Here is a 21,961-nt window from a genome sequence, read left to right on the forward strand (position 1 = left end):
CGTACAGTAATACTTTGCTCTACTGTGTACTTGGTAGTTTTGTTTCTATATCTATATACAGTTTATATTCATTCAAATGGTTATTGCACTTTGTAGTAGAGATAAGCTCATTGCACCACACGACCGCGGGGAACCATAGATGACCTTCTTTGGTTCAGAGCATTGCTTGATGTGGGCATGTTTTAGTCAGCAGGTTTGGGAGGGGAGACGTAAAGGGGGAACATGAACGGGGAAGAAGCCCTTCAAGAGTATATAAATAAGAACACTTTGACCCGTGTAAGATTATATTACGTATACCTTTACTAGTGAACGACAAGTATAATTAATTGCATTTGCCAAAACTTGAATCATACACGACTATGCCGGATCTCTTTGATAACTTCTTTGCTAAGATTGGAACCAAGTTGAATGGGGGTCATCTGCTGTCTCATTACCAAATGAGTAACCAGGTCAATACTGGTAGTTACTACCATTACCACAGTCTGGCTCTGAACAACCATTATTGGCTACCTCAGCAGAAAAAGGAGATGAGTGAAGAGATGAAGAATAGAATGCTCAAAGATATTACTGAGAATAAGGATATGACAGAGATGAGAAGAGGGTCTGTTAGCTCCGAAGAAGGTGACGGGTTAATGGATAGAAGAGGTTCAATCACGACATCTTTGAATGAACGGAAATCTAGTGTTAGTTCTATGGGGTCAGATGCCCCCTTAAATCAAGCCAGTGATCCAATGATTGTGTTTTACTCCACCCCACCATGATCACGAGATCAATAATCACGTGACGATTTTTAGGAGTGATTTTTATGACTAACGATATATATTGACTATGAATACATGACTCAATTAGAAATGAAAAGATAAGCTACTTGTAAGTGCGGATGTCTATGGACGGTGGCTATAGCGGTAAATGTAGATGTATATGGAAATGAGGCTATATATATTATGTAAGAAGAAATGAATAATTATGAGAAAATCAACGAATCAACGTTTAAACTAACAGAAATATCGACTGAAACAACAACAAAAACGTTTGTGACTGTTTTGGAAATTAGAGGAATCAGAATGTAAATCTCCATCATCTCGTACGGGATGCATTCCATTACTATAATATCTGGCATCATGATTATTCTGTAAGAGTGGAGTTGTCTGTGAATAGTTCAGTGATTGAGGTAAACTTTGGTATCGTCCTTGGACCAGATTATTAGGTTGAGATTTGCGAGAGCCGGGTTGTTGTTGAATACTTCTTTGATTACCGGTGCTATTATTAATAATATTGTTGTTGTTGTTGTTGTTGTTCGTTGATTTATGATGTTGAGGAGGATGAGGGTTTCCATATCCATGTAAATTTGCCTTCTTATTTAAGGCTGCATCCCAGCCTTTACCATTGTTCAAGTCCATCCAGTCATAGTGATCATCCTCCTTTCTATCAATTGATATCATTGCCTTATCCATAAGGCCTAAAAGATAAGGATAATCTGGATCTTCGTCAAATCTTAAGCTCCGAGCATATTTTAAATATTGAGCAAATTGAATAGGAAACCCATAACATAATTCATTAATTGGAGTATGTTGTTTTTTCATGCCAATTTTTTCATACTTTTGTTTATTCAGTGCAGCTTTAAGTCCTTGCCATGGTAATGAACCTCTAAGGAAATACATAAATACATGACCCAAACTTTCTAAATCATCTCTTCTCAGTTGTTCTCTCCCAACATGAGTATTAATGGACATATATCTTGCTGTACCACTTAGAGCCTTTTTCTCTCTGAAAGGTATATGAACTTTTGTTTTAGGATCTCTATATTGTTTTGCCATACCAAAATCAACAATATAAATCTTGTTAGCATTTGAAGTACCTGGTTTACCTATAAGGAAATTGTCTGGTTTAATATCTCGATATATTAAATTAGCTTCATGAATAGATTGCACTCTTGATATCATTTGTTTAGCCACTTGAATAACTGTTTTAACCAGAAACTTCCGACCACACCAATCAAATAAATCTTCTAATGAAGGACCCAACAAATCTATTATAAGTATATTATGAACACCTTCTTGACCAAAGAAATAAGCTTTCGGAATCCCATCAATGCCCGTTAATATCCGATAAGAACGATACTCATCCCGAAGCTGAGGAGCTTCACATTTCCTGGGTTCAAACTTAATAGCAACCTGTTGATTATTAAGTAGATTAACCCCTTCAAAAATGATTCCAAACGATCCCTCTCCTATTTTTTTACCCACACGGTAATGAACCCCTATGATATTTGAGTTTGCCATGGCACCTACCTTTCAAAACTAGTCAGGTACGGTCGGTCAAACTCGGTCTTCACAGTCAGTAAAACTCCGTCACTCTTTGTCACAGTCGTCACGCTTGTTCACAGTCGTCGTCACTTAGCTACAGCTAGCCACAGTCTACTCTCTAATAGTTCCAGGAAGAGAACGAACCTCACCTGGTGATAATGGATTGATTGTTGTTTGAGTCTGCGAAAATTTTGTGTAGGGTCGTCCGCATTGAACGAAACTAGGCTTGAGAGGACGGAGTTAATGGGCACCTTTAAAGTAGAAAGTTGTATGGGGCCAGGCCATGTAGACGCTATGCCAAGGAGTAAGGTGTCCTTGGAATTGGCTAGGGTAGTAGGAAGGCTACGTGAAGGGGAGTTGTGGTGGATGGAATGGCATGTCGTTGTAAGTGGGCTGGAAAGTAGTGTGGGTTGGAGAGAATAGTGGAGAAACGGAATAGGAGAGTCGAACAGTAACACTGTAGTAATATCAGGACGCTGTTACAGTTCAGTAATATAGTAGTAATGTAGTAGTACGGGGCAGGGCAGGGCTGGTATACTGTAGTTCAGGGGTAGAGTACGATACAACAGCACTGTAGTAAAGTTGCTTTACTGTCGTTCTAACAGTATTACCATTAAAATTACACTGTACCCTATATGACACTCGTATACTGTAAAAACATTAATGGTGTTCATATACAGATCCTACCGAGTCTAGAAATTAAAAAACTTGTCTATACTTGTATTATCTCTACTATTGTGGTGCACTTTATCCGTTAGGATTGCTTACCTGCTAAACCATTCTAATGCTATGCTTCTCGTAAAGTCATACTACATACTGTGGTAGTACGACACGCCATACTATCATCCTGGTGTAGTACAACACGCCATACTATCATCCTGGTGTAGTACAACGCACCATAATGCCATACTACTGTAAAGTTATATCGTTTATAGCATCATACTGTTGTATACTGCTGATTCCTATATCGTGCTCACATAATTGCATCTGAAAAATAATCTCCATCACTTTGTATTCGACACTTAGTTACTCCATTACTTCGATAAGAATCACCATGAAGGTTGGCTCGTTGGTTTACGCTTATCATGGCCCACTTATTTACCAGGCCAAGATCATGAAATTCCATGCCAAAGACTCAGAAACCATAGAAGTGGCTGATGGGAACTCCGAACCTGTTAAAGACGATGCGAAGCTTAAAGACTTGGCTACAGATTCATATTTCATACATTATCAAGGCTGGAAGAACAAATGGGATGAATGGGTAGACCAAAGCAGACTCTTGGAGATCAATAAGGAGAATGAACAATTGAAGAAGGAACTAGAAATGACCCTTAAACCTCGTAAACGAAAACAAGAGGATCAACACTATGAAGGTGGTGCTGGCTCTAGTAGTGCTGGGGCAGGCTCTAATTCTGGCGCTGGAGCTGGAGCTAGCTCCAGCGCTGCTGGAAATGGTACTGGTGTACGAAAGTATAAGAAACGGAAATCAGCAAACATCTACGAGATCACTATAAAGTTCCCCAATGATCTTAAATACTTATTGGTTGATGATTGGGAATTCATCACTAAAAACAGACAACTCATATCAATACCTGCGACCAAACCAGTGCACACGATCCTCAAAGAGTACCTTCAGTTCAAGTCAGAACAATATGAGCACGATCACCTTAAAGTTGATGTCATCAAGGAAATGCTACAAGGTCTAGAAACATATTTCAACAAGGCATTACTGTTGCTATTGCTCTATAAATACGAGAGGCTACAGTTGTTGGATCTATTGAAGCAAGACAGACAAAGCATCAACCATTTCAGTGAGATTTATGGGGTGGAACATTTGTTACGGTTAATTTCAAACTTGCCAAGTCTATTAAGTGAGACAACTATGGATAGTGTTAGTCTCGGGGTATTTATAAGTGAATTGGAACAATTGTTGATGTATATTAAGGATAATTTGGGAAGTTATATCAATGAGTATGTCAATACTCATCCTAATTACGATTCACTAGCTAGGGCGTAATACTTAGTCAGCAGTCATAGTCATAGTCATAATCATAAATCATTATATATAGTATGTCTCTATACAAACGTTGGAATGGCAATATAATCAACATCAACCATCGCATTCTCATTATTACAAGTCACCTTCAACTCAATCTTCCAATGTCTATCATACTCATCCTCTTCTTCCTTACTGAAGCCGTGCAAACCTTCATCTGCATATTTCCAAGTGGTTCCAGTTGGGAGTTCCTCTACACCCATTTTATGGAAATCCATCTTGAACCCACTGGCCTTCTCCATGTCGTGCATCAAGTGTTTCTCAATGTGCTGATGTAAATGACGCTTGAACTTGCTGTTGTTACTATTCATAGTTGGTTTTATCTTATCAAGATCATCGTGACATTCCTTTAATACAAATGGTGGATAGTATCTCAATCTGGCATGACAATAGTCAAACTCATTATCCCAAGTTTCATCTCTGATGTATGCTTCAAACGACTTGACATCATCAAATTCACGTTGTGGTGGTGGTGCAATGAACTTTTGGTTATCAACCTCGGTAATTGACTTGGATCTGGCCTTAGGGGCTGGTTGCAAATGCTCTAAAGTTTCACACTTATCCAAGTCGATTTGTTGTTGTTGTTTCTTATCTTTCTTTGTCATTATTAGTTGTAGTTATAACTGTATTAGTAGTTTTAGTATAGGAGTTGTATCAGTAGCTGTTGTATTGATGATTCTCCTTCTTGTACTTTCATTGCCAATTAGGTTACAAGCTCTATTTATATTCCCAGCTTCTCCACATCAACCCACTCCCCTCAGCCATTACACACACCCAAGCAATCCCCTTCAAGGAGTAAATATCTCAAAGGGTGATCAAACATGGGGTGACAGTATTTTCCTTCATACTGTAGGACATCAGTGGTCGTGTACCATATAATTTTATGCTTCAACCAGTACTGATAGAAGCACTGGGGAAATGCTATCAGTTAACGAGACAATAATCTCAACAGTCAACCTTATAGTATTGTTGTACATTGTAGCAACTAATGTAGCTACTGATTTCACTATTGTAATGTAACTACAGTACTATTACTACTATACTCAGTCAATTAGACTTAATTGAGCTCTTAGCAGTTCATTCATCACGGCATAGTCATCAATTCGGACACGATCGGAAAAATAGTTGCGACTTTTTCCGAACCCATACCATAGGGCACATTCAGTTCACACCACACCACTATCACGGAATATCTCCGCAATTAACCCATTACTATGGTTCGTAATGGGCTTCTTATTTACCTATAATGTAAACATTGGTGACTTATTACGTTTATAGTCGAATTTCATTCGTAGTGTCCGTTAACGCAGTACCCCACTATTATATTGAGAATTGTGTGCTGAGTTCTGTTCGTTCACACACCCATTCAATATACATTGCTATCTGAACATTCCCACATTTTTGTTTCTTCATGGTTTGAAGCCCTCTGTGTGGAAAAGGACTATGTCTTCTTTAAGTAGCTGAAAGTTTTCACTATGATCTCTTCTTCATCAGATAAATGGAAGAATATAAAAAGTGAGTAAGTGTACTTATTATGTAATGCAATGTTGGGATATTGCTGACGTAAGCATTCGGCAATCATCTGAAGATCTTGAAAAAATCATTCAAACTATAACTGAGTGTTTAATATTATTATTATTACATAGTCAAATATAGGCTGGCCTGTAAGCAATGTTCGGCGTCTACGACCCCCAAGGGGAAAAGAAACACCTCTCTCAAATGTCCCAGGAGGAGCAAGCGGAAGAAGGCGCCAAACAAATGATCAACTTGATGCAATCATGTCCTGGGAAAACAGTGATTGCTGGTGTTTCAGGGTTTGGACTTGGTGGGTTCTTTGGTTTATTTATGGCGTCTATGGCTTATGATGTTCCTATTGGATCCACTGGAGCTTCTCATATATCAGATTTACCCTTTAAACAACAAATGAAGCTCCAATTCTCCGACATGGGTAGAAGAGCTTGGCTGAGTGCAAAGAATTTTGGTTATATTGGTATGGTCTATTCCGGTGTCGAATGTCTGATTGAAAGTATGAGAGCCAAACATGATATTTGGAATGGTGTATCTGCTGGTTGTATAACAGGTGCGGGCTTATCATTTAAAGCTGGACCTCAAGCTGCAGCTTTTGGTTGTGCTGGGTTTGCTGCTTTCTCTGCTGCCATTGATACCTATTTGAACCTGGACGCTGCTCCTCCTCCAGAGAACGACTATGACTTGTAATTCATGCCGTTTCTCTGTCTGTATATTATTATTATTAGTATTATCATTATCTGTAAATATCTGTGTCTAATCCATTCGGTAGATGTATTCCAGGTATAGTGCCAGTATCATAAAATATGCTATTATCATCAATGACAAATAAATGGCATACTTTAGAAATACTGAACCATACCGTTTCCCTTCTTCTATCCACTTCCTATATGATTTGGATGGTGGTGTCAGGGTGTCTAAGACCTTTGTAAGTATTTCCAGAATCTCCATTAGTCGTTCAACAGATACTGGATGTCCCAATTCAACCAATTCCCTTACAAACCTCAAATTCTCCTCTACCATACTTACTGCTGCTAATTGTCTGTCTACTTCTGCTTGAACAATGCTGCTCTTTAAATCGCTTTCTAAACCCAAATATGGTTCTTCTTCGGGTATTATAAGTGGTGGCTGCACCGTATGTGGTTGTACCGTATGTGGGTCTTGTGGTTGTGGTTCACCATATCGTCTACGTAATCCTCCTAATCGAATTGGTTGGCGTGGTTCTTCGGACTCGTTCGTCTCAAGCTTGACATTTATGTTTGTGGGTTCTTTCTTGGGCCTATAAGAGAGGGGTAGGGGTTCTCCCAACTCCAAAGATCTGCGAGACATAAGTTTAGATGCAAAAGTTAACGAAAGTGATTGAGCCTTGTAACACAGTACCCTCACGGTTAGGATTGAGACAACAGCAGTTTGATATCCACGGGCTGCTTTCTGTACAAAGGGCAGGGTTCAGACACAGTAGTAGGAGTTTGGTGGTGATGTTATATGGTGATGATGGTGACGTTAGTACTAAAGAAGCAGTAGTGTGTTTACATTTGTTGATAGTTTGATGGTAGCCGTGCGTATATGCGTGTCGGGCCGAAACCGGTTGTAAAAATCGTGGTACCGATGAGCACAAGTGTAGTACATTCACGGATTGGTTGTAGTATAGCCCATAGTGTCTAATGTGTGGTATTCTATGTCTTGTATTGGAAGGAGGTGTATCTGGTTTAACACCCTGTGTAGTCACGGGCCTGACAGAAGTGTACAACCAATGGATTGCCGGCGATGAGTCGGTCGTATTGACGGAAGCGATGAGAACCAAGTTGGATAACTTGGAACGCATTCGGACGGCCACACAGAGATTGAAAACCGTACGGAACGACGTCAAGGGGAAGCATAGAGTAGAGAGAGAGATGTTGGAGAAAGAAATAGCAAAGCTAACTCTTGAAGGTTCAGAGTCATTATCATCATCATCACCATCATCAACACCCCAACCTGCTGCACAGGCACCACTAGCTGGTCCAATAAAACAATTCAAAAGTCTAGAGTCGAGCATAGCAGCTAGAGGTCCAGATTATGTAAGTCGTCAAGTGCATGGGAAATATGCATTATTCTCGTCCATTCTTTCGCTTAGACAACCGTTCACTTCACAACCAATGCTGACTACTAATGGGTTCATTCTACAGTTCAATGGAGAGTTGTACAATGAAGAATGCTTGGAGTCATGCGATACCAGCTTTATAGCGTCCATGTTAGCTGTGATCCCTTCTGAAGCCCGACAGCAAGGTGTAATTGATCTTTTAAACCGTTTAAAGGGAGAATTTGCTATAAACATAATAGACATTACAGAAGATATTGTATACTTTGGAAGAGACCAGATCGGGAAACGGTCTCTTCTTTATAGGCAAGAGCAAGATAGTCTTTTGATTGGCTCAGTGGCCCACGATAGTAGTTGGACAGAGTGTCAGAATCGGATTTATATTTATGCTAATGGTGTTATTGACAGTCAGCCATATGATAACTACAACAGTCCACTAGATATGGATGTCTCGTTAGACATTATAGAAGAGACTCTTAAAAAAGCTGTTTCAATTAGAACGTCCACTATCCACCCACAGGTGGCCACGCCTTCTACGCTTGCAGTGCTCTTTTCTGGAGGGTTGGATTGTACGGTGCTTGCATATTTATTAGGAAACGAGTTACGGTGCACCAATCACCAAATAGATTTGCTCACTGTTGGTTTTGATAATCCCAGAATAAACCAAACAGCATCTTCTTCACCAGATAGGTTATTAGCTCGGAAGTCTTGGGCCAATTTAAGCAAAATCTTTGCAGAAGACTCTGTTGTCTTTAATCTAGTTGAGATTAACGTTACTTATGCCGAATGGCTAACGCACAAAGAACGAGTCACCCGTTTAATGGCGCCTAATAATACTGAAATGGATCTAAGTATTGCCATAGCCTTCTACTTTGCAAGTAATAGTCGGTACCCCAGTGTCAAGACAACTTTAGTTGGAACTGAAGAACACTGCGTAGAGAATTACAAGAGCACTGCTAAGGTGCTCTTCAGTGGCTTGGGAGCTGATGAACTATTTGCTGGTTATTCTCGTCATGAAGCACTCTTTCTGGATATAGCGGAAGATTCCGAAGATAATAACGTTACTGAAATGTACAAGGCATTACATGCTTCATTGGTACATGATGTTGATGTTATTCACAAACGTAATTTGGGCCGTGATGACAGAGTCATAGCATGTTGGGGGAAAGAAGTTAGATATCCGTATCTTGATCCGGACTTTATATCTGTAGCCATGGCTGTTAATCCCCGGCAAAAGATCACCTATTCTTTCAAAACAGTGGTAACCAAAAAGTGTCTTGAAGGTAAACGAGTTTTGGTGTTGGAAAGAAAGCATATACTTAGACAATTGGCCGGAAGATTGGGGTTGGAATGGGTAAAAGGGGAGTTGAAACGGGCCATTCAATTTGGTGCTAAGAGTGCAAAGTTAGAAGTGGGCCAATCAAAGACAAAAGGAACTGATACTTTATAGATTAAATCAGTCATACAATTGAATAATTCATTACTTCTTACCATTTGAAACCGTTGCCTGGTTATAGAAACTCACCTGTCTTGTTTTTAGTCATTCCTCTGTATCTTACACGTTGTCTTTCTTGTTTAGGATGGTTATAAACAGTCAAGAACTGTTGTTCAATTTTACCCTGAAAGTTGCAACAACTGGTATAGGAGTCGTATTCACTTAAACAAGAAGGAGTGCTCTTTGGAAGATCTGTGTTGCAGTTTATAATGATTCCATTAAAGTTCTCTTTCACAATTGAGCCGCTTTCGATTGATGGATCCTCACTAAAAGCAGTAACGGGGATATTACTCACTAAGGTGGCTTCGCTAACTTGAATAGGTGTTGTGTCTGTTTCCCTGGCTCTAAGTGTTTTTACGACGGCTTCCCCGATTTTAATGGGTGATCTTTCAGTGGGTTCCCTGGCGGTTGTCTCTGTCCTTCCACAAGGTTGAAATGCTTCAATTGCTATCAAGTAAAGTTCGAAAAGAGATTTCATCTCATTAATGGCACATGGGGGGCACCCTTCAAACCCAGTTCCAGTAACAACAGAAACAGCTCTCGTGCATTTAGTAGTGTCATCTTTGGTGACTTCGATTTGGTTTTGGCCATTTTTAGGCACCTTAGTCCCCAGTTTAGCCAGACAATAATCCGGAATTGATTGGATGGTGATAGAGGTGGTCGATGTAGGTACTGCTTCAGGAGTAATTTCTGTTTTGGGTGAACTTTCCAGCTCAAGAAACAGGGCGCTAGGGTTTAGCAAAAAGGAATTGGCCAAGGTTAATTTCTGAGGCGACTCAGGTCCGCCACCGGGAACCTCGGAGTGTTTCTTTTTGATAGTAAGAACCTTATCTCTTATAGATCCTATGTTGAACCGTTGCCTCATAGTATGCTGAATAATTAGCCAAGAGAGTAGTGAGTTATTGAATCTCATTTGTGATTGGTATGCCTCCCCCACTTTTTCGCAGCCATGAATATCCATGTTTTCACTGCACCCGTAAGCATGGAAAGATGGTGTGACGCAGGTGTACATATTAATGTGGGCGCTTTGAAAGAAGTATAATGTACTCTATTGCATACAGTAGTAAGCGTAAGCGAGATATAATTGTTCATATGTACGCAGTGATATATGATAATAAATAATAAATAAGTAATAAGTAATAAATAATAAATAATAATTTGTAATAATAACTAAACCTGGTTTTGTAACTGGTGTACCCATTTGGGCTCAATAACAAGTACTTCTGCCTCTATTAAAATATTCTCCTTTGATTCCACGAATTCGGGATCTTCATCCAAATTAATCCGATAAACAGTGCCCTGAACCCAACACTTACGACCTTCCTTACGCAGTAAACGGCATTTCACCAATACAAAGGTATTGGTAATCACTGGTTGACGATAATTAATGTTCAAATTAGCGGTGACTGCTTTCTTCAGCTTATAATTCTGAAATGCTAATCTGCAAGTCAACTCATCTAATAAAGTTGCAGATAAACCTCCATGAACAATACCATCATGTCCCAGAAGTCCATCACCCAAACGGAAAAAAGTAATGGAATAGTTATCATTAATGTAATCCTCTTCTATAATGGGATGATACTCGAAATGATAAGGATCTATAAAGTACATAGTCAGAGACCTATACCCAATAGTACTTGAACCAGCAAGTGTTTCTGAAGTGAGTGGACATCCCACCTTCTCTTTGACAAACTCATCTGTAGTATAAGATCTTGTCTTGTACTTTGTAGAGTAATGACGAAACACACGGCTTGATTCGAAGTTAGGTTGAAACGTGGAGTCAGCAGTCATAATGGCACAGATATCAGGTATTATAGATAGGTCAGGAATATACGACTCTTGGGAGTGTTTGATGCTATCTGAAGATGCTTTCCCGTCACCCATATATATACACACTTACAAACGAATATATATCCCTGGATCTTATCTTCGGCTATACGGCAACGGGCCTGCAGAGAGAGAGGAGAGAGACTGGAAGAACTCCGATGCAAAAAAATGTACACCACCAAATTAAGCACCAAAATGAACAAAAATTCGCCATTAAAAAATGTTTCTTATGGTTCCTTTTGGAAACGAAGGGAGGTCTTTGGCTGCAAATCCAATGAAAGGGTTGTGGTTATAACGAAGAATGCAATGGTGCGGGGTCAAAATGGAAGTCGGGTAACGGTACTTTTATAAGTTTGTTTATTTACGAGGGTTATTCGAGGGTCCGAGGGTGCATTTTTATACTAAAAGTCGTGTGTGTACCGCGAAGTATTAATTCTTCCCTCCATCGGAAAACAACTAACAAAAATTAAAATTATATTAACAACTAGACCTTCTTCTAAGATTAGCATCGTATAAATATAAATGAGTGATTCTGTCGAAGATAACGTCACCAGAATTGTGGTTGAACCCATAAGCGAAAAAGGTATGTACAGCCGATATGAATACAGTACAGTAGTCCCTGAGTTATATTTCAGTTATACTAACAAACAAAATTATAGTTGATAAAGACACTTTAGAACAATTGTTTGTTCAAAGTGGTCCAATCACCGAGATCCTGATTTACGGTGATGTTGCTTATATCACATTTGAATCAAGTGATGATGCTAAGAGAGCCAGTGAAACACTTTCTGGTTACGATTTAGAAGGTGAACAAATTAATGTAAGATTGAGCCCTGTTGCTTCAGAAGACGCTGGTAACAATGCTTCTGCTGGTAGTGATGATGGTTCTAACCCACCTCCTCCACCACCAGAAGTTACTGACACCAGAGGTCAATTCCGTATTAAGGTTACTAACTTACCTGATGGAACTGCTTGGCAAGATTTTAAGGACTTTGTTAGAGAAAGAACTCTGCTTACTCCTTCATTTGCTAAGGTTTTCCGTAATTATGATACTAATGAAGTTGTTGGTAATCTTGAATTTTCTAGTGAAGACGAATTAACCACTGCTTTACCACTTATTAATGATTCAGAGTTCCAAGGTAATGTATTGGAAGCTATTCATGATACTACTCCTTTCATTCCTCCTCCACCAAGAAGAGGTGGTTTCAGAGGTGGTCGTGGTGGCTACAGAGACGGTGGTTTCAGAGGGGGTTTCAGAGGTGGCCGTGGTGGTTACAGAGATGATGGTGGATTCCGTGGTGGTCGTGGTGGTTTCAGAGGCGGCCGTGGTGGCTACAGAGATGATGGTGGATACCGTGGTGGTCGTGGTGGTTTCAGAGGTGGCCGTGGTGGCTATAGAGATGATGGTGGATACCGTGGTGGCCGTGGTGGTCGTGGAGGCTACAGAGATTCTTACCGTGGAAGAGATGAAGGAAACTATGACAGAGAATCTTACACTAGAGATAGATCTCCTACTAGATACTAATCAAGTGGATATACAATTGGAAGCAAAAGAAGAAAGAAAAGTTGATATATAATTACTGTTTTTTTTATTTTTATTATTAAGAAGAGGATGTTGAAATTTGTATGTTAAGTGTTTATGTGTGTTTACTTATTTGTTGATTAAGACTATTGAAAGAAGATATCAAGAGTGCCAATGGGGGACAATTGATAATTGTAATGACTGTTTGGTGTAAGGGTGTTTTTTTTTTTCCATTTCATCGTGTATTAGTAATGGGTGTAATAATAATTGGGGTTCATTAACGTTAAAGGTTTAATTAATAGAGTATATTACCATGATCAAGCTTTTTGTAGTTAGTTTAATACCGTAAATGTCAGTGCAAGTGTGAATCAGACTGAAAAATCTCACTCTACTTCGGCAGTATACATCAAAGAAAAATCTCGCTCTCACTTACCTTATCTGAACTTATCTTATCTGCATCTTATCTCCTTCCTTTTCTACCATGGTGACTACTACAATTGAGTCCTATGGAGATGACCCTCTTCAGTACGTCAAGACTTTCCACTATGACAGCGACAACCATCACAGAAACATAGTGTTCATTCACGGGGGAGCATGGAGAGACCGGCGCAACACCGTTGATGATTTCGAACTGATGATCAAGTACATCCACTCCAATACACGACAGTTCAATCTCTTTAGCATCAGCTACCGGTTATCCCCTGAGATCAAACATCCATATCATCTTGTTGATGTTATAGAGGCGTTGAAATGGTTGAATTCTCATTATGGGGTGTTAACTACTACCTTAGTGGGCCATTCAGTGGGTGCGACTCTCTGTCTTCAGTTACTTAACTACAAAACGTTATTGGCTGAAGAGGATATCGTTGTCGACACTGAAAAGCTTGATATAAAGCTCAGTAAGATTTTCCTTCTTGATGGGATCTTTGACTTGGTTAAACTTGTTGAAGAATACGGTGCACCATATCAAGAGTTCATTGATGAGGCATTTGAAAGTGAACAACAGTACAAAAGAGCCTTACAATTATCTAATGACAAGTTTAATGTCGTGGGGTATTCTAGAGACTTTGAATCCAGGTTATACATTGTTTATTCTCTTGATGATGAATTACTTTCTCCTAGACAGCATGAATTATTAGTTGATCATTATTTGAAAAAGTTTGGTGTAAGGGTGTCGGTTATTAGTGGTCATTGGGGGTTACATGAACAAATGTATAAAGACGATAGAGTTTCCCAACTTATACTTGATTCAGTAGATACATAAGGGAGGCAATAGACAGCAATATTTGCTAAATGTATATTTTTTATGTCACGTGATTTTGCGGTAGCGCGCCCAATGTGAAAAATTTTCAAGAGTATATCTAATACAAATGAATAAAAACCCTTACAAACGCTTCTATCGTCAAATATAAACAGAATAACATAACCATGTCATCGGGAATAAGCTCGTGGGCCGATGCTGCAGATGATGTTCCAGGCACAGTTGTGACCTCCAACGCTGATGGAACCAAGACTGTGGTTTCGTATAGAAATAATGAAGGCAAATTGGAAAAGATAACTCAAATCATTAAGGAAGTTAAAGTAACAGAAAAGGTACATCCCTTAGTAGCACAACGGAGAAAATGGATCAAGTATGGTAAGGAAAGAAATACTCCTCCAGGACCTGATACCAGAACCACACAATTGGGAGAAAAGATTGAATTGAAATTAGGAACAGCTTGGAAGGAACAAGAGAAGGAAGAAGAAGCATTAAGAGCTCAAGAAGCTGCCAATATTGTTTCTGATCAAAGAATCAAATGTAGATCATGTGGGGGTGCTCATTTCACTTCTAAATGTCCTTATAAAGATACATTGGGACCTGCTACACCTGCTGAAGCCCAAGGAGCTAGTGGTATACCAGAAGATGATGGAGCTAATGGTCCAGGTAAATATGTTCCAAGACATATGAGACGAGATGCTAATGGTAATTTACCACCAAAGGATATGAGTAGAGATGATGCTTGTACTTTGAAGGTTACACAATTGAATTCTATTGTTGATGAAACTATGTTAAGAAGTGAATTGTTTGCTAAGTATGCTCCATTAGCTCGTGTTACTGTGGTTAGAAATAAGGAAACCGGTGAATCTAGAGGTATTGCTTACGTTACATTCGCAACAGAATCTTTAGCCGAAAGAGCTTTGGAAGAATTGAATGGTAAGGGTTATTATTCCTTGATTTTACGTTTGGAATGGTCCAAAAAGAAGAAGACTTGAACTTTGCATCAATAACTGTATTTTAGATATAATAAATAACTGTATAGAACATACAGAACATATCCGCACCTAACACAGTGTAGATCACACTTTTTGAACCCAGCATAGAACTATACTTATCAAACACATTTATCAGCATAGAACAAAATTATCAGTACATAATCAGTGCATAGTACATGCATAACATATAAATCCATACACACGCAATCATCATTTGTTGCATTAATCCGTTGTATGCGTAATCGTCAGTCTCAACCGTACTATTAAGACCGATCGGTTAAAAGTTGAGAAAATCTCCCTCACTATAGTTGCTCTTTTCTCCACCATCACTATTGACATCGCCACAGACTGTCGGCTGCATCATATAAACTGATACTACCGCTGGTATAAGTTTACCTTTAGACTACTACTGTACGTTGTACGTTAGTGCTATACTATGGCCAAGGCTAGTCGTAAAGGTGACGCCGGCTCGCCCGGCAAGAAACCAGGGTTTCTCTCTAAGCTTCTAGGCCTGAAAACAAGATCAAACTCCGTATCAAGCAATAGTAACGACGGTAAGTCCAAACTATCAACATCAACAGCCGAGTCCAACGATTCAACGGTGGGTTCTTCCGCTACGTTAGCCAAAGTGGCCAGTTCCACCGTTCCAGAAACCGATTCTGGCTTAACTCCAAGTATTCTGTTGGAACCTGAAGAAACTCGGAAATCCGCTTTAGACCCTAATAAGACCACTACCCCCACGTTATTCAAATCCAAATCACCAGCATCATCTTCAATGGTAAGTAGAAGAAACAGTCAGAGCCAGCATAATAATCATCATCATTTGGACTTCAAATTGAAGAAGAACTTATTCCGGAGAGGACTGGAATCCAGTCCTTCAAATGATAAAAATCGTCATAGCTCCTATATCGACGATGATACTGATGACATGTATGATGAAGATACAAACACTTCAGATGACAATTCGTCGTTTGCGTCGACTGTTTCTCGTACGAACTCATCTATTTCCCTGACCAGTATAGTTGACCAGAAGATTAGCATGCAAATGAGCTCAAAAGACGATTCCACTTGGTCGGGATTGTCTTATGAATCCCTCTTGTTCCCGAGATACATCAAAGGTCATAGAAGGAGTAAGCATAGTCCACGTCAGTTCAAACGACTCTTTCTAGCACAAGAATTGAAAGCAGATGCAAATAAACCATCTGAAGCTGTCGATGTCGATGATATATTGAGCAAAACAAGCTCTAAAGATGCTGATAATTCCGCTATGCCCAATAATAATAATAGTAATAATAAGGATAATAAGGATATAGTTGGTGATCAAACACTAGGTGAAAATGAGCAGCATGAAGTCTTCATCATGAAGTTTAGTACCGACGGTAACTATCTTGCAACTGCTGGTAGAGATGCGGTGGTTCGAATCTGGAAAGTTATATCGTCTCCCTTGGGTCGACTTGAATATCAAGCCGAACAAAAAGAAAAGGAAAAGGAGACAGCATCTGCAAATGGTAGTAATGGCATGAAGTCTGGCAAGAAGTCTAAAACTGGTCAAATTTTTCCGTATGCTCCAGTGTTTAGGGAACGTCCAATAAGAGAATTCAAAGGTCATACAAAGGGAGTCTTAACTTTGGATTGGAGTAAGAATAATTTCTTAGTCTCGGGTAGTATGGATAAAACTGCAAGGCTTTGGCACGTTGATCGGTTGGATTGTTTGGAGGTGTTTGAACATGATGATTTCGTCACATCAGTTAGATTTCATCCTACTGATGATCGTTTCTTTCTTAGTGGGTCTTTGGATAATGAAGTCAGATTATGGTCAATATTGGAACGAAACGTTGCCTATTCGAGAAACTTGGGAAGCGATGTTTTAATAACGACCTCTGAATTCACTCCCGATGGATCGTATTGTTTGGTTGGGGGGTTTAATGGTTGTGTATTTGCTTTAGAAACAAAAGGTTTGCATGTTTCAAATACTTTTGTTATTAAATCCAGAAGCTTTGTCAATTTCCATACCCGTTCTTATAAGATTACTGGGATTGAAATTTTTGATAATGTTCAAGCAAAAGCCCATGATGATCCATTAACACGTTATAACATTTTAGTAAGCACCAATGATTCCAAAATCAGATTGCTTAGCTCTTCCCTGAAAACATTGATAACACGATTCAAAGGGTTATCTAATCAAGGCTCATCAATTGCGGCCTCTATGTCAGAAGATAGAAAGTATGTGGTCTCTGGTTCCGAAGATTCTTGGGTTTATATATGGGAAAACTCCAACTCCATCGTCACAAACCGTGTTAAGCTGACCATAAGAGAAATATTAACCAATAACAATGAGTCAGCGAGGGAAAAGATTAATAAACATTATCATGGAACCTTTATGAGAAGTGCCAAATCACTTGCAGGCAAGAAAATGGTTCGAAAATTGAAATTGCCCAATTTAATTGAAAACAGTGGTGAATCCTATGTGGCCAATGAGAACAGTAGTTATTATACATTCCATGCCCATACTTCTCGGGTTAATTGTGCCATTTTTGCTCCCTCTACCACTCAAAAGTTGCTTCAGGTTTCCGATGATATGTTGTACGACTTAGTTCGTCGTGCTAAACAATGCTCTGAATCCTCATATCATAAAATGAAAGTCGACACTGAAAAATTATCCATTGAAAAGGGTTACATTATTATCACCACTGATAATAAAGGTTTGATAAGAGTCTTCAGACAAGACGTTGCTTATCCAGTAAGAAATACTTTGAGACAAATGCTTAGGAAAACCGAAACAGATATGGATTCCTTGACTTGTCGATCTATTATTAAATCAAAGCAATCAAGACCTTCAAGAAACTTGAGTCCTTCAATGTTGCGTTTGAAAACTAGAAATGGTAGTTCCAATTCCTTGGTTGTGAAAGAAGATGTTCAATCTCCAATAAGATCTCCAGTACGTCAAAGTTCCTTTAGAGAAAAAGTGTATCCATTTCTGAAATGTGATTCAAAATCTAAAATAGAAAGAAGCTTATCGCCTTTGGGCACTCCACAAACTCTTCACGATAGTGCATTCCATTACCAACAACTAAATAATGAGGCCTTGCATTCCACATTTCAAAACTTAAAGTTAGAGCCTACTGGTAGGAGCAGAGGAAGAGAAATGCATTAGGTTTATCCTCCATATTAAATTTTATGTAAATATTCTTTTTTTTTCAACTTGCAACAGCGTCCACTGGATATGAAGTTTCCATTTCTTCATTGCTTGTCAAGCTTACTTCTGTATTGGACGCCATTTTCTTCAATTCTTCATTCTTCAGGGTAATAATTTTATGATAAACACTACCCAATTTTTCACTATTCAATTTCAATCTTTGAAAGACAAAGTCATTCAACATCGACAACTTCATGAGTTTGAAAATATGAAATATGTAAACACAAAACTCTTGTTCACATTCCCATTGAAGATCACTTTTCCGTTTCCTAACCTCAATTTGTTTGGCTCTAGATTTTTCACGGCGTACTGTTTCATTCTTTTCATTTTCAAACTGTTCTTCAGAGAACTGGGGAACAGGAACGATAATTAAATCGTAAAACAGTATACCTTCTTCAATAGATCGGTCAAGGTCAATGTTATTGATTTTGGAAATCTTGTATTCGTGATAAAGTGCAACACTCAATATACTCCGTTGAGTTTCAATTGGAAGGTATCCTTGTATGTATTTGTGGATTTCATTATTGTCCAATATATTAACAACTGAAGACTGCAAATCTTTTGCTCTTAAATAAAAAACTTTCAATAAACTTAATACATCCATAAGTCTAACTGAAATAACTTCTTTCAACTTAAACGCAGCTTCCAATGAATTCGAAGCGTCAGTTTCATCTTCAATAGAATCGTTGATTCTTTCCATAACAATTTCAAGATCCTCCAATAACGTAGTCAATCTCTTAATCATAGCACGTTGGGTATCAGCAATATTACGAACTTCGTCTCTTGTAAGGTTGCTTAACTCTTTACTCTCAATACTGGACAACTTATCAAATGTTTTCTCTAGTTGCCAGGATAAGAATGTGATATTGAACTCAAGTGCAACCCCAAGCCACTTTGAAAAGCTTATTGAAATTGGCATAAACTCGTCATGTAATCTACCAAACATAGCAATAAAATCGATCTTGAAAAGGACGTTAAATGTCAATAATGTACTCACAGAAGGATCACGTTGTTCTAGGACTTCCTCAAAAGCAGCATGGTTCAGAATACTTTGTAATTTTAACAAAGGTGACAGTATATCTTCCAACATTGAGATTAGTTGTCGTTGTAACATTTTCTCGTCATCAAGTTCTTCATCATCATTTTCAATAGTTGTTGTTGGTTCTTGAGGATTCTCTAACAAGTTTGAAATTCCATACATGAGATCTTTAACAAGATCTTGAATTGAGATTCGTAATGATGGAGTAAGAGTATTTATCACGGCAGAGATCGAATTGTTGTCATAATTTTCTAGAATAATGAAAAAATATTTGTTGAACTCTTGAATGATAATGTTAGAACTTTCCATTGCTCCATTCTCAAAAATATAATAGTAACGAAGGAGACTTTCCGAAATCTCATTATACTCTTCTAGGTTATCCAAGCTCTTGTACATCAGATAAAAGTTGAAATCTGGATCGGGATTGCTTAACCCTAAATTCCAAATGTTAACAAAGATTTGAACTCTAGCCTCAGAAACCATCAGAAACTTTTGCAATTTTGAAAGATATTGGACCATTTTTATGACATTCTTAGTTGCATCTTCTTTGTCTCTTGCTTTGAACTTGCCTTGCAAGAAATGAATTAGCAGGCCATGAGCACAGCTAAATAAGTATGTCTTATCTGTTTCATCATGAAGGTCCAAGGAAGTGGTAAGCTCTTCTAGTTGAGATGAGTCAGCTTCATAGGTAGTAGAACTGGTAGTGAAAACGATTTTGGAAGTATCCAAAAGAAGGTAATTGATTAGAAACTCCCAAGAACCTTGGTAAAGTGGTAATTTCTGAAGCATGGTAAATATAGTTGCAATTGGGAACTTGGTTTCGATTGAACTGTCAGGTTCTTCAGAAAAGTAATACTCCATACTCTGCCTCAAAATTCTTATGAGCTCACTATATTTAATGCAACTCTGTAAACTAATTTTCCCATCTTCTGAAATGCCAGTTGAATCAGGATCATTTTCAAACTCTTCAGAATTGTAATTTTCAATAATAGTAGAATATTTTTCCAATTTTATGGTTGCTTGTTCTTCATTCCATATTGAAATAAATTTACAAACTTCATTTTTCAACTTTTCAACATTTGAAGGAGATAAATAAATGGATTTCCCACCATCTATTATATACAACAATCCAGACACTATCATAAGATTATCTTGCTCATTCAAAAATCCTATTTTCAACAATTCACAGCAAATGCTTGTAGCATGGATTCTTACTGTAAGGTCACCATCCAAGAGACTTGTTTTAATAAGCTGTAACTTATATCTCTGCGTAAATTGACTTACACCGTTAGTTATTGTCATTTGTCCTTGAGAAAACTTTTTGTAGATTTTAAGAAGCATTCTGGTTAATTCAGCTTTAACATTACCTGAAGGATCAGCTAAAAGCCAACCAAAATATCTCAAGTATACGGGTTGCAAAAAAAAATCGGGATATTCCAACATACATTCCCCTAGCAGTTTGATGCATTCATGTCTAATCGAATCATCGATATCTCTGTAACGATGAACAAGGCATGCAGAAACAATATCTTTCAAATACAAAGTAATGGCATCCTTTTGACGTTGTGAAGTTTTAATTGCTTGTGAAATTGCTTTGGCTTTAGCTTTTTGGGTCTTTTTAATCTTGGAAAGTTGCTTTTGAGCCTTTTCCAAACTATCAATGACATTATTTATAATAATTGATAATCTAGTGAGGATTCTAAGTAAGATAGTTGTTGAAATACATCTTAATGGTCTTACTGTACAAGAATTCAAGCCAGAAATCCATATTAATAAGCTTTCCATCATTGGAGAGTATTTATCATCATCATTTTCACCTTCATCATATTGATACAACATCCCATTTTCATGTCCAGTAACTATTATTTGATTGAATAGTTCAATGACATTGTTCCTAAAAATGGGGATCAACTTAAAGGGATATTTATGTTTGCCTTGACCACTAAATTTCCCCACAAGTTTATCAATGACATCAGTCGAGCTATCAAGATCATCCATTTCCTTAGGAGTGAACAAATAAAGCGAACCACCTGATCGTAATACAAGATTTAAGATATCGGCCATCGCAGTATTGGGGTCATCTTCGAAAGCGCTAAGCCACGAAAGAGCCAACTCGTTGATATCTACTTCGGGAGAAGCAAGTTGAATGTAGTATGTATTTTCTTTTAAGTTGAGTTCTCTTTCTTCTAAGGTTGGAGATTTTCTGCGTCTCTTACTGGCTGATTCCTTAGTAGCCGCCTTACGACCACGTGGTCTCTTCCTGATCTCGAGGTATTCATCGTCATCATCTTCGTCGTCATCGTCGTCTTCTTGGCCGTCTTCTTCATCTTCATTATTGTCATTATCTGATGTGACGTGTAACATTTCATCGACAATCACGTCTTCATCATCATCGGAGTCAGCTTCAAGATAACTAACCGCCTTATTGGCGGTCCTGCTAGAGCGTCTAACACTCACAACCATACTGGGACGTCTATAAGTGTGTTTGTAGCGGTAGCAGAAGAAGAATATGTGTAAACGTGATGAATATGTGACGCGTAAGTTTGGGTTGTAGTGGTTGCGAAACGGTACCAAGGTTGACGACATTTCGATTTTTTTTGAGATCGCGTAATGTCGCACCAGATTTACGACATTTGTTGATTTTTCAAACTCACTGAGGA

At 38.4% G+C, this 21,961-nt stretch overlaps 13 protein-coding genes across 13 annotated transcripts; 8 read left to right on the forward strand and 5 right to left on the reverse strand.

The window, feature by feature from the left end:
* Positions 1-359: 359 nt before the first annotated feature.
* On the forward strand, positions 360-761 carry KQ657_003448 (uncharacterized protein; the record flags this gene model as incomplete). Its single annotated transcript, XM_043194171.1, has 1 exon — positions 360-761. One exon carries the CDS (start codon positions 360-362, stop codon positions 759-761), a length of 402 nt encoding a protein of 133 aa, XP_043046956.1.
* A 203-nt stretch (positions 762-964) lies between these two features.
* On the reverse strand, positions 965-2,282 carry CKI1 (casein kinase; the record flags this gene model as incomplete). The annotated part of the gene is made up of 2 exons (XM_043194172.1): positions 965-1,011; positions 1,106-2,282. The coding sequence occupies 2 exons, from the start codon at positions 2,280-2,282 to the stop codon at positions 965-967; spliced, it is 1,224 nt and encodes a 407-aa protein (XP_043046957.1).
* Positions 2,283-3,360: 1,078 nt separating this feature from the next.
* EAF3 (Eaf3p) lies at positions 3,361-4,323 on the forward strand (the record flags this gene model as incomplete). Its single annotated transcript, XM_043194173.1, has 1 exon — positions 3,361-4,323. The coding sequence occupies one exon, from the start codon at positions 3,361-3,363 to the stop codon at positions 4,321-4,323; it is 963 nt and encodes a 320-aa protein (XP_043046958.1).
* A 59-nt stretch (positions 4,324-4,382) lies between these two features.
* Positions 4,383-4,967, reverse strand: UCF1 (Ucf1p; the record flags this gene model as incomplete). The annotated part of the gene is made up of 1 exon (XM_043194174.1): positions 4,383-4,967. The coding sequence occupies one exon, from the start codon at positions 4,965-4,967 to the stop codon at positions 4,383-4,385; it is 585 nt and encodes a 194-aa protein (XP_043046959.1).
* A 1,114-nt stretch (positions 4,968-6,081) lies between these two features.
* Positions 6,082-6,579, forward strand: TIM22 (translocation channel protein; the record flags this gene model as incomplete). Its single annotated transcript, XM_043194175.1, has 1 exon — positions 6,082-6,579. One exon carries the CDS (start codon positions 6,082-6,084, stop codon positions 6,577-6,579), a length of 498 nt encoding a protein of 165 aa, XP_043046960.1.
* A 974-nt stretch (positions 6,580-7,553) lies between these two features.
* KQ657_003453 (putative asparagine synthase) lies at positions 7,554-9,419 on the forward strand (the record flags this gene model as incomplete). The annotated part of the gene is made up of 1 exon (XM_043194176.1): positions 7,554-9,419. One exon carries the CDS (start codon positions 7,554-7,556, stop codon positions 9,417-9,419), a length of 1,866 nt encoding a protein of 621 aa, XP_043046961.1.
* Positions 9,420-9,480: 61 nt separating this feature from the next.
* KQ657_003454 (uncharacterized protein) lies at positions 9,481-10,329 on the reverse strand (the record flags this gene model as incomplete). The annotated part of the gene is made up of 1 exon (XM_043194177.1): positions 9,481-10,329. One exon carries the CDS (start codon positions 10,327-10,329, stop codon positions 9,481-9,483), a length of 849 nt encoding a protein of 282 aa, XP_043046962.1.
* A 305-nt stretch (positions 10,330-10,634) lies between these two features.
* Positions 10,635-11,255, reverse strand: KQ657_003455 (uncharacterized protein; the record flags this gene model as incomplete). Its single annotated transcript, XM_043194178.1, has 1 exon — positions 10,635-11,255. One exon carries the CDS (start codon positions 11,253-11,255, stop codon positions 10,635-10,637), a length of 621 nt encoding a protein of 206 aa, XP_043046963.1.
* Positions 11,256-11,813: 558 nt separating this feature from the next.
* Positions 11,814-12,816, forward strand: NPL3 (mRNA-binding protein; the record flags this gene model as incomplete). Its single annotated transcript, XM_043194179.1, has 2 exons — positions 11,814-11,874; positions 11,951-12,816. The coding sequence occupies 2 exons, from the start codon at positions 11,814-11,816 to the stop codon at positions 12,814-12,816; spliced, it is 927 nt and encodes a 308-aa protein (XP_043046964.1).
* A 478-nt stretch (positions 12,817-13,294) lies between these two features.
* On the forward strand, positions 13,295-14,077 carry BNA7 (arylformamidase; the record flags this gene model as incomplete). The annotated part of the gene is made up of 1 exon (XM_043194180.1): positions 13,295-14,077. The coding sequence occupies one exon, from the start codon at positions 13,295-13,297 to the stop codon at positions 14,075-14,077; it is 783 nt and encodes a 260-aa protein (XP_043046965.1).
* A 164-nt stretch (positions 14,078-14,241) lies between these two features.
* On the forward strand, positions 14,242-15,066 carry TIF35 (translation initiation factor eIF3 subunit g; the record flags this gene model as incomplete). Its single annotated transcript, XM_043194181.1, has 1 exon — positions 14,242-15,066. One exon carries the CDS (start codon positions 14,242-14,244, stop codon positions 15,064-15,066), a length of 825 nt encoding a protein of 274 aa, XP_043046966.1.
* A 436-nt stretch (positions 15,067-15,502) lies between these two features.
* KQ657_003459 (uncharacterized protein) lies at positions 15,503-18,220 on the forward strand (the record flags this gene model as incomplete). Its single annotated transcript, XM_043194182.1, has 1 exon — positions 15,503-18,220. The coding sequence occupies one exon, from the start codon at positions 15,503-15,505 to the stop codon at positions 18,218-18,220; it is 2,718 nt and encodes a 905-aa protein (XP_043046967.1).
* A 43-nt stretch (positions 18,221-18,263) lies between these two features.
* Positions 18,264-21,764, reverse strand: IRR1 (Irr1p; the record flags this gene model as incomplete). Its single annotated transcript, XM_043194183.1, has 1 exon — positions 18,264-21,764. The coding sequence occupies one exon, from the start codon at positions 21,762-21,764 to the stop codon at positions 18,264-18,266; it is 3,501 nt and encodes a 1,166-aa protein (XP_043046968.1).
* Between the last annotated feature and the right edge of the window lie 197 nt (positions 21,765-21,961).

This window comes from Scheffersomyces spartinae (assembly GCF_019049425.1).
Source record: "Scheffersomyces spartinae strain ARV_011 chromosome Unknown scaffold_30, whole genome shotgun sequence".
NCBI lineage: Eukaryota > Fungi > Ascomycota > Pichiomycetes > Serinales > Debaryomycetaceae > Lizanozyma > Lizanozyma spartinae.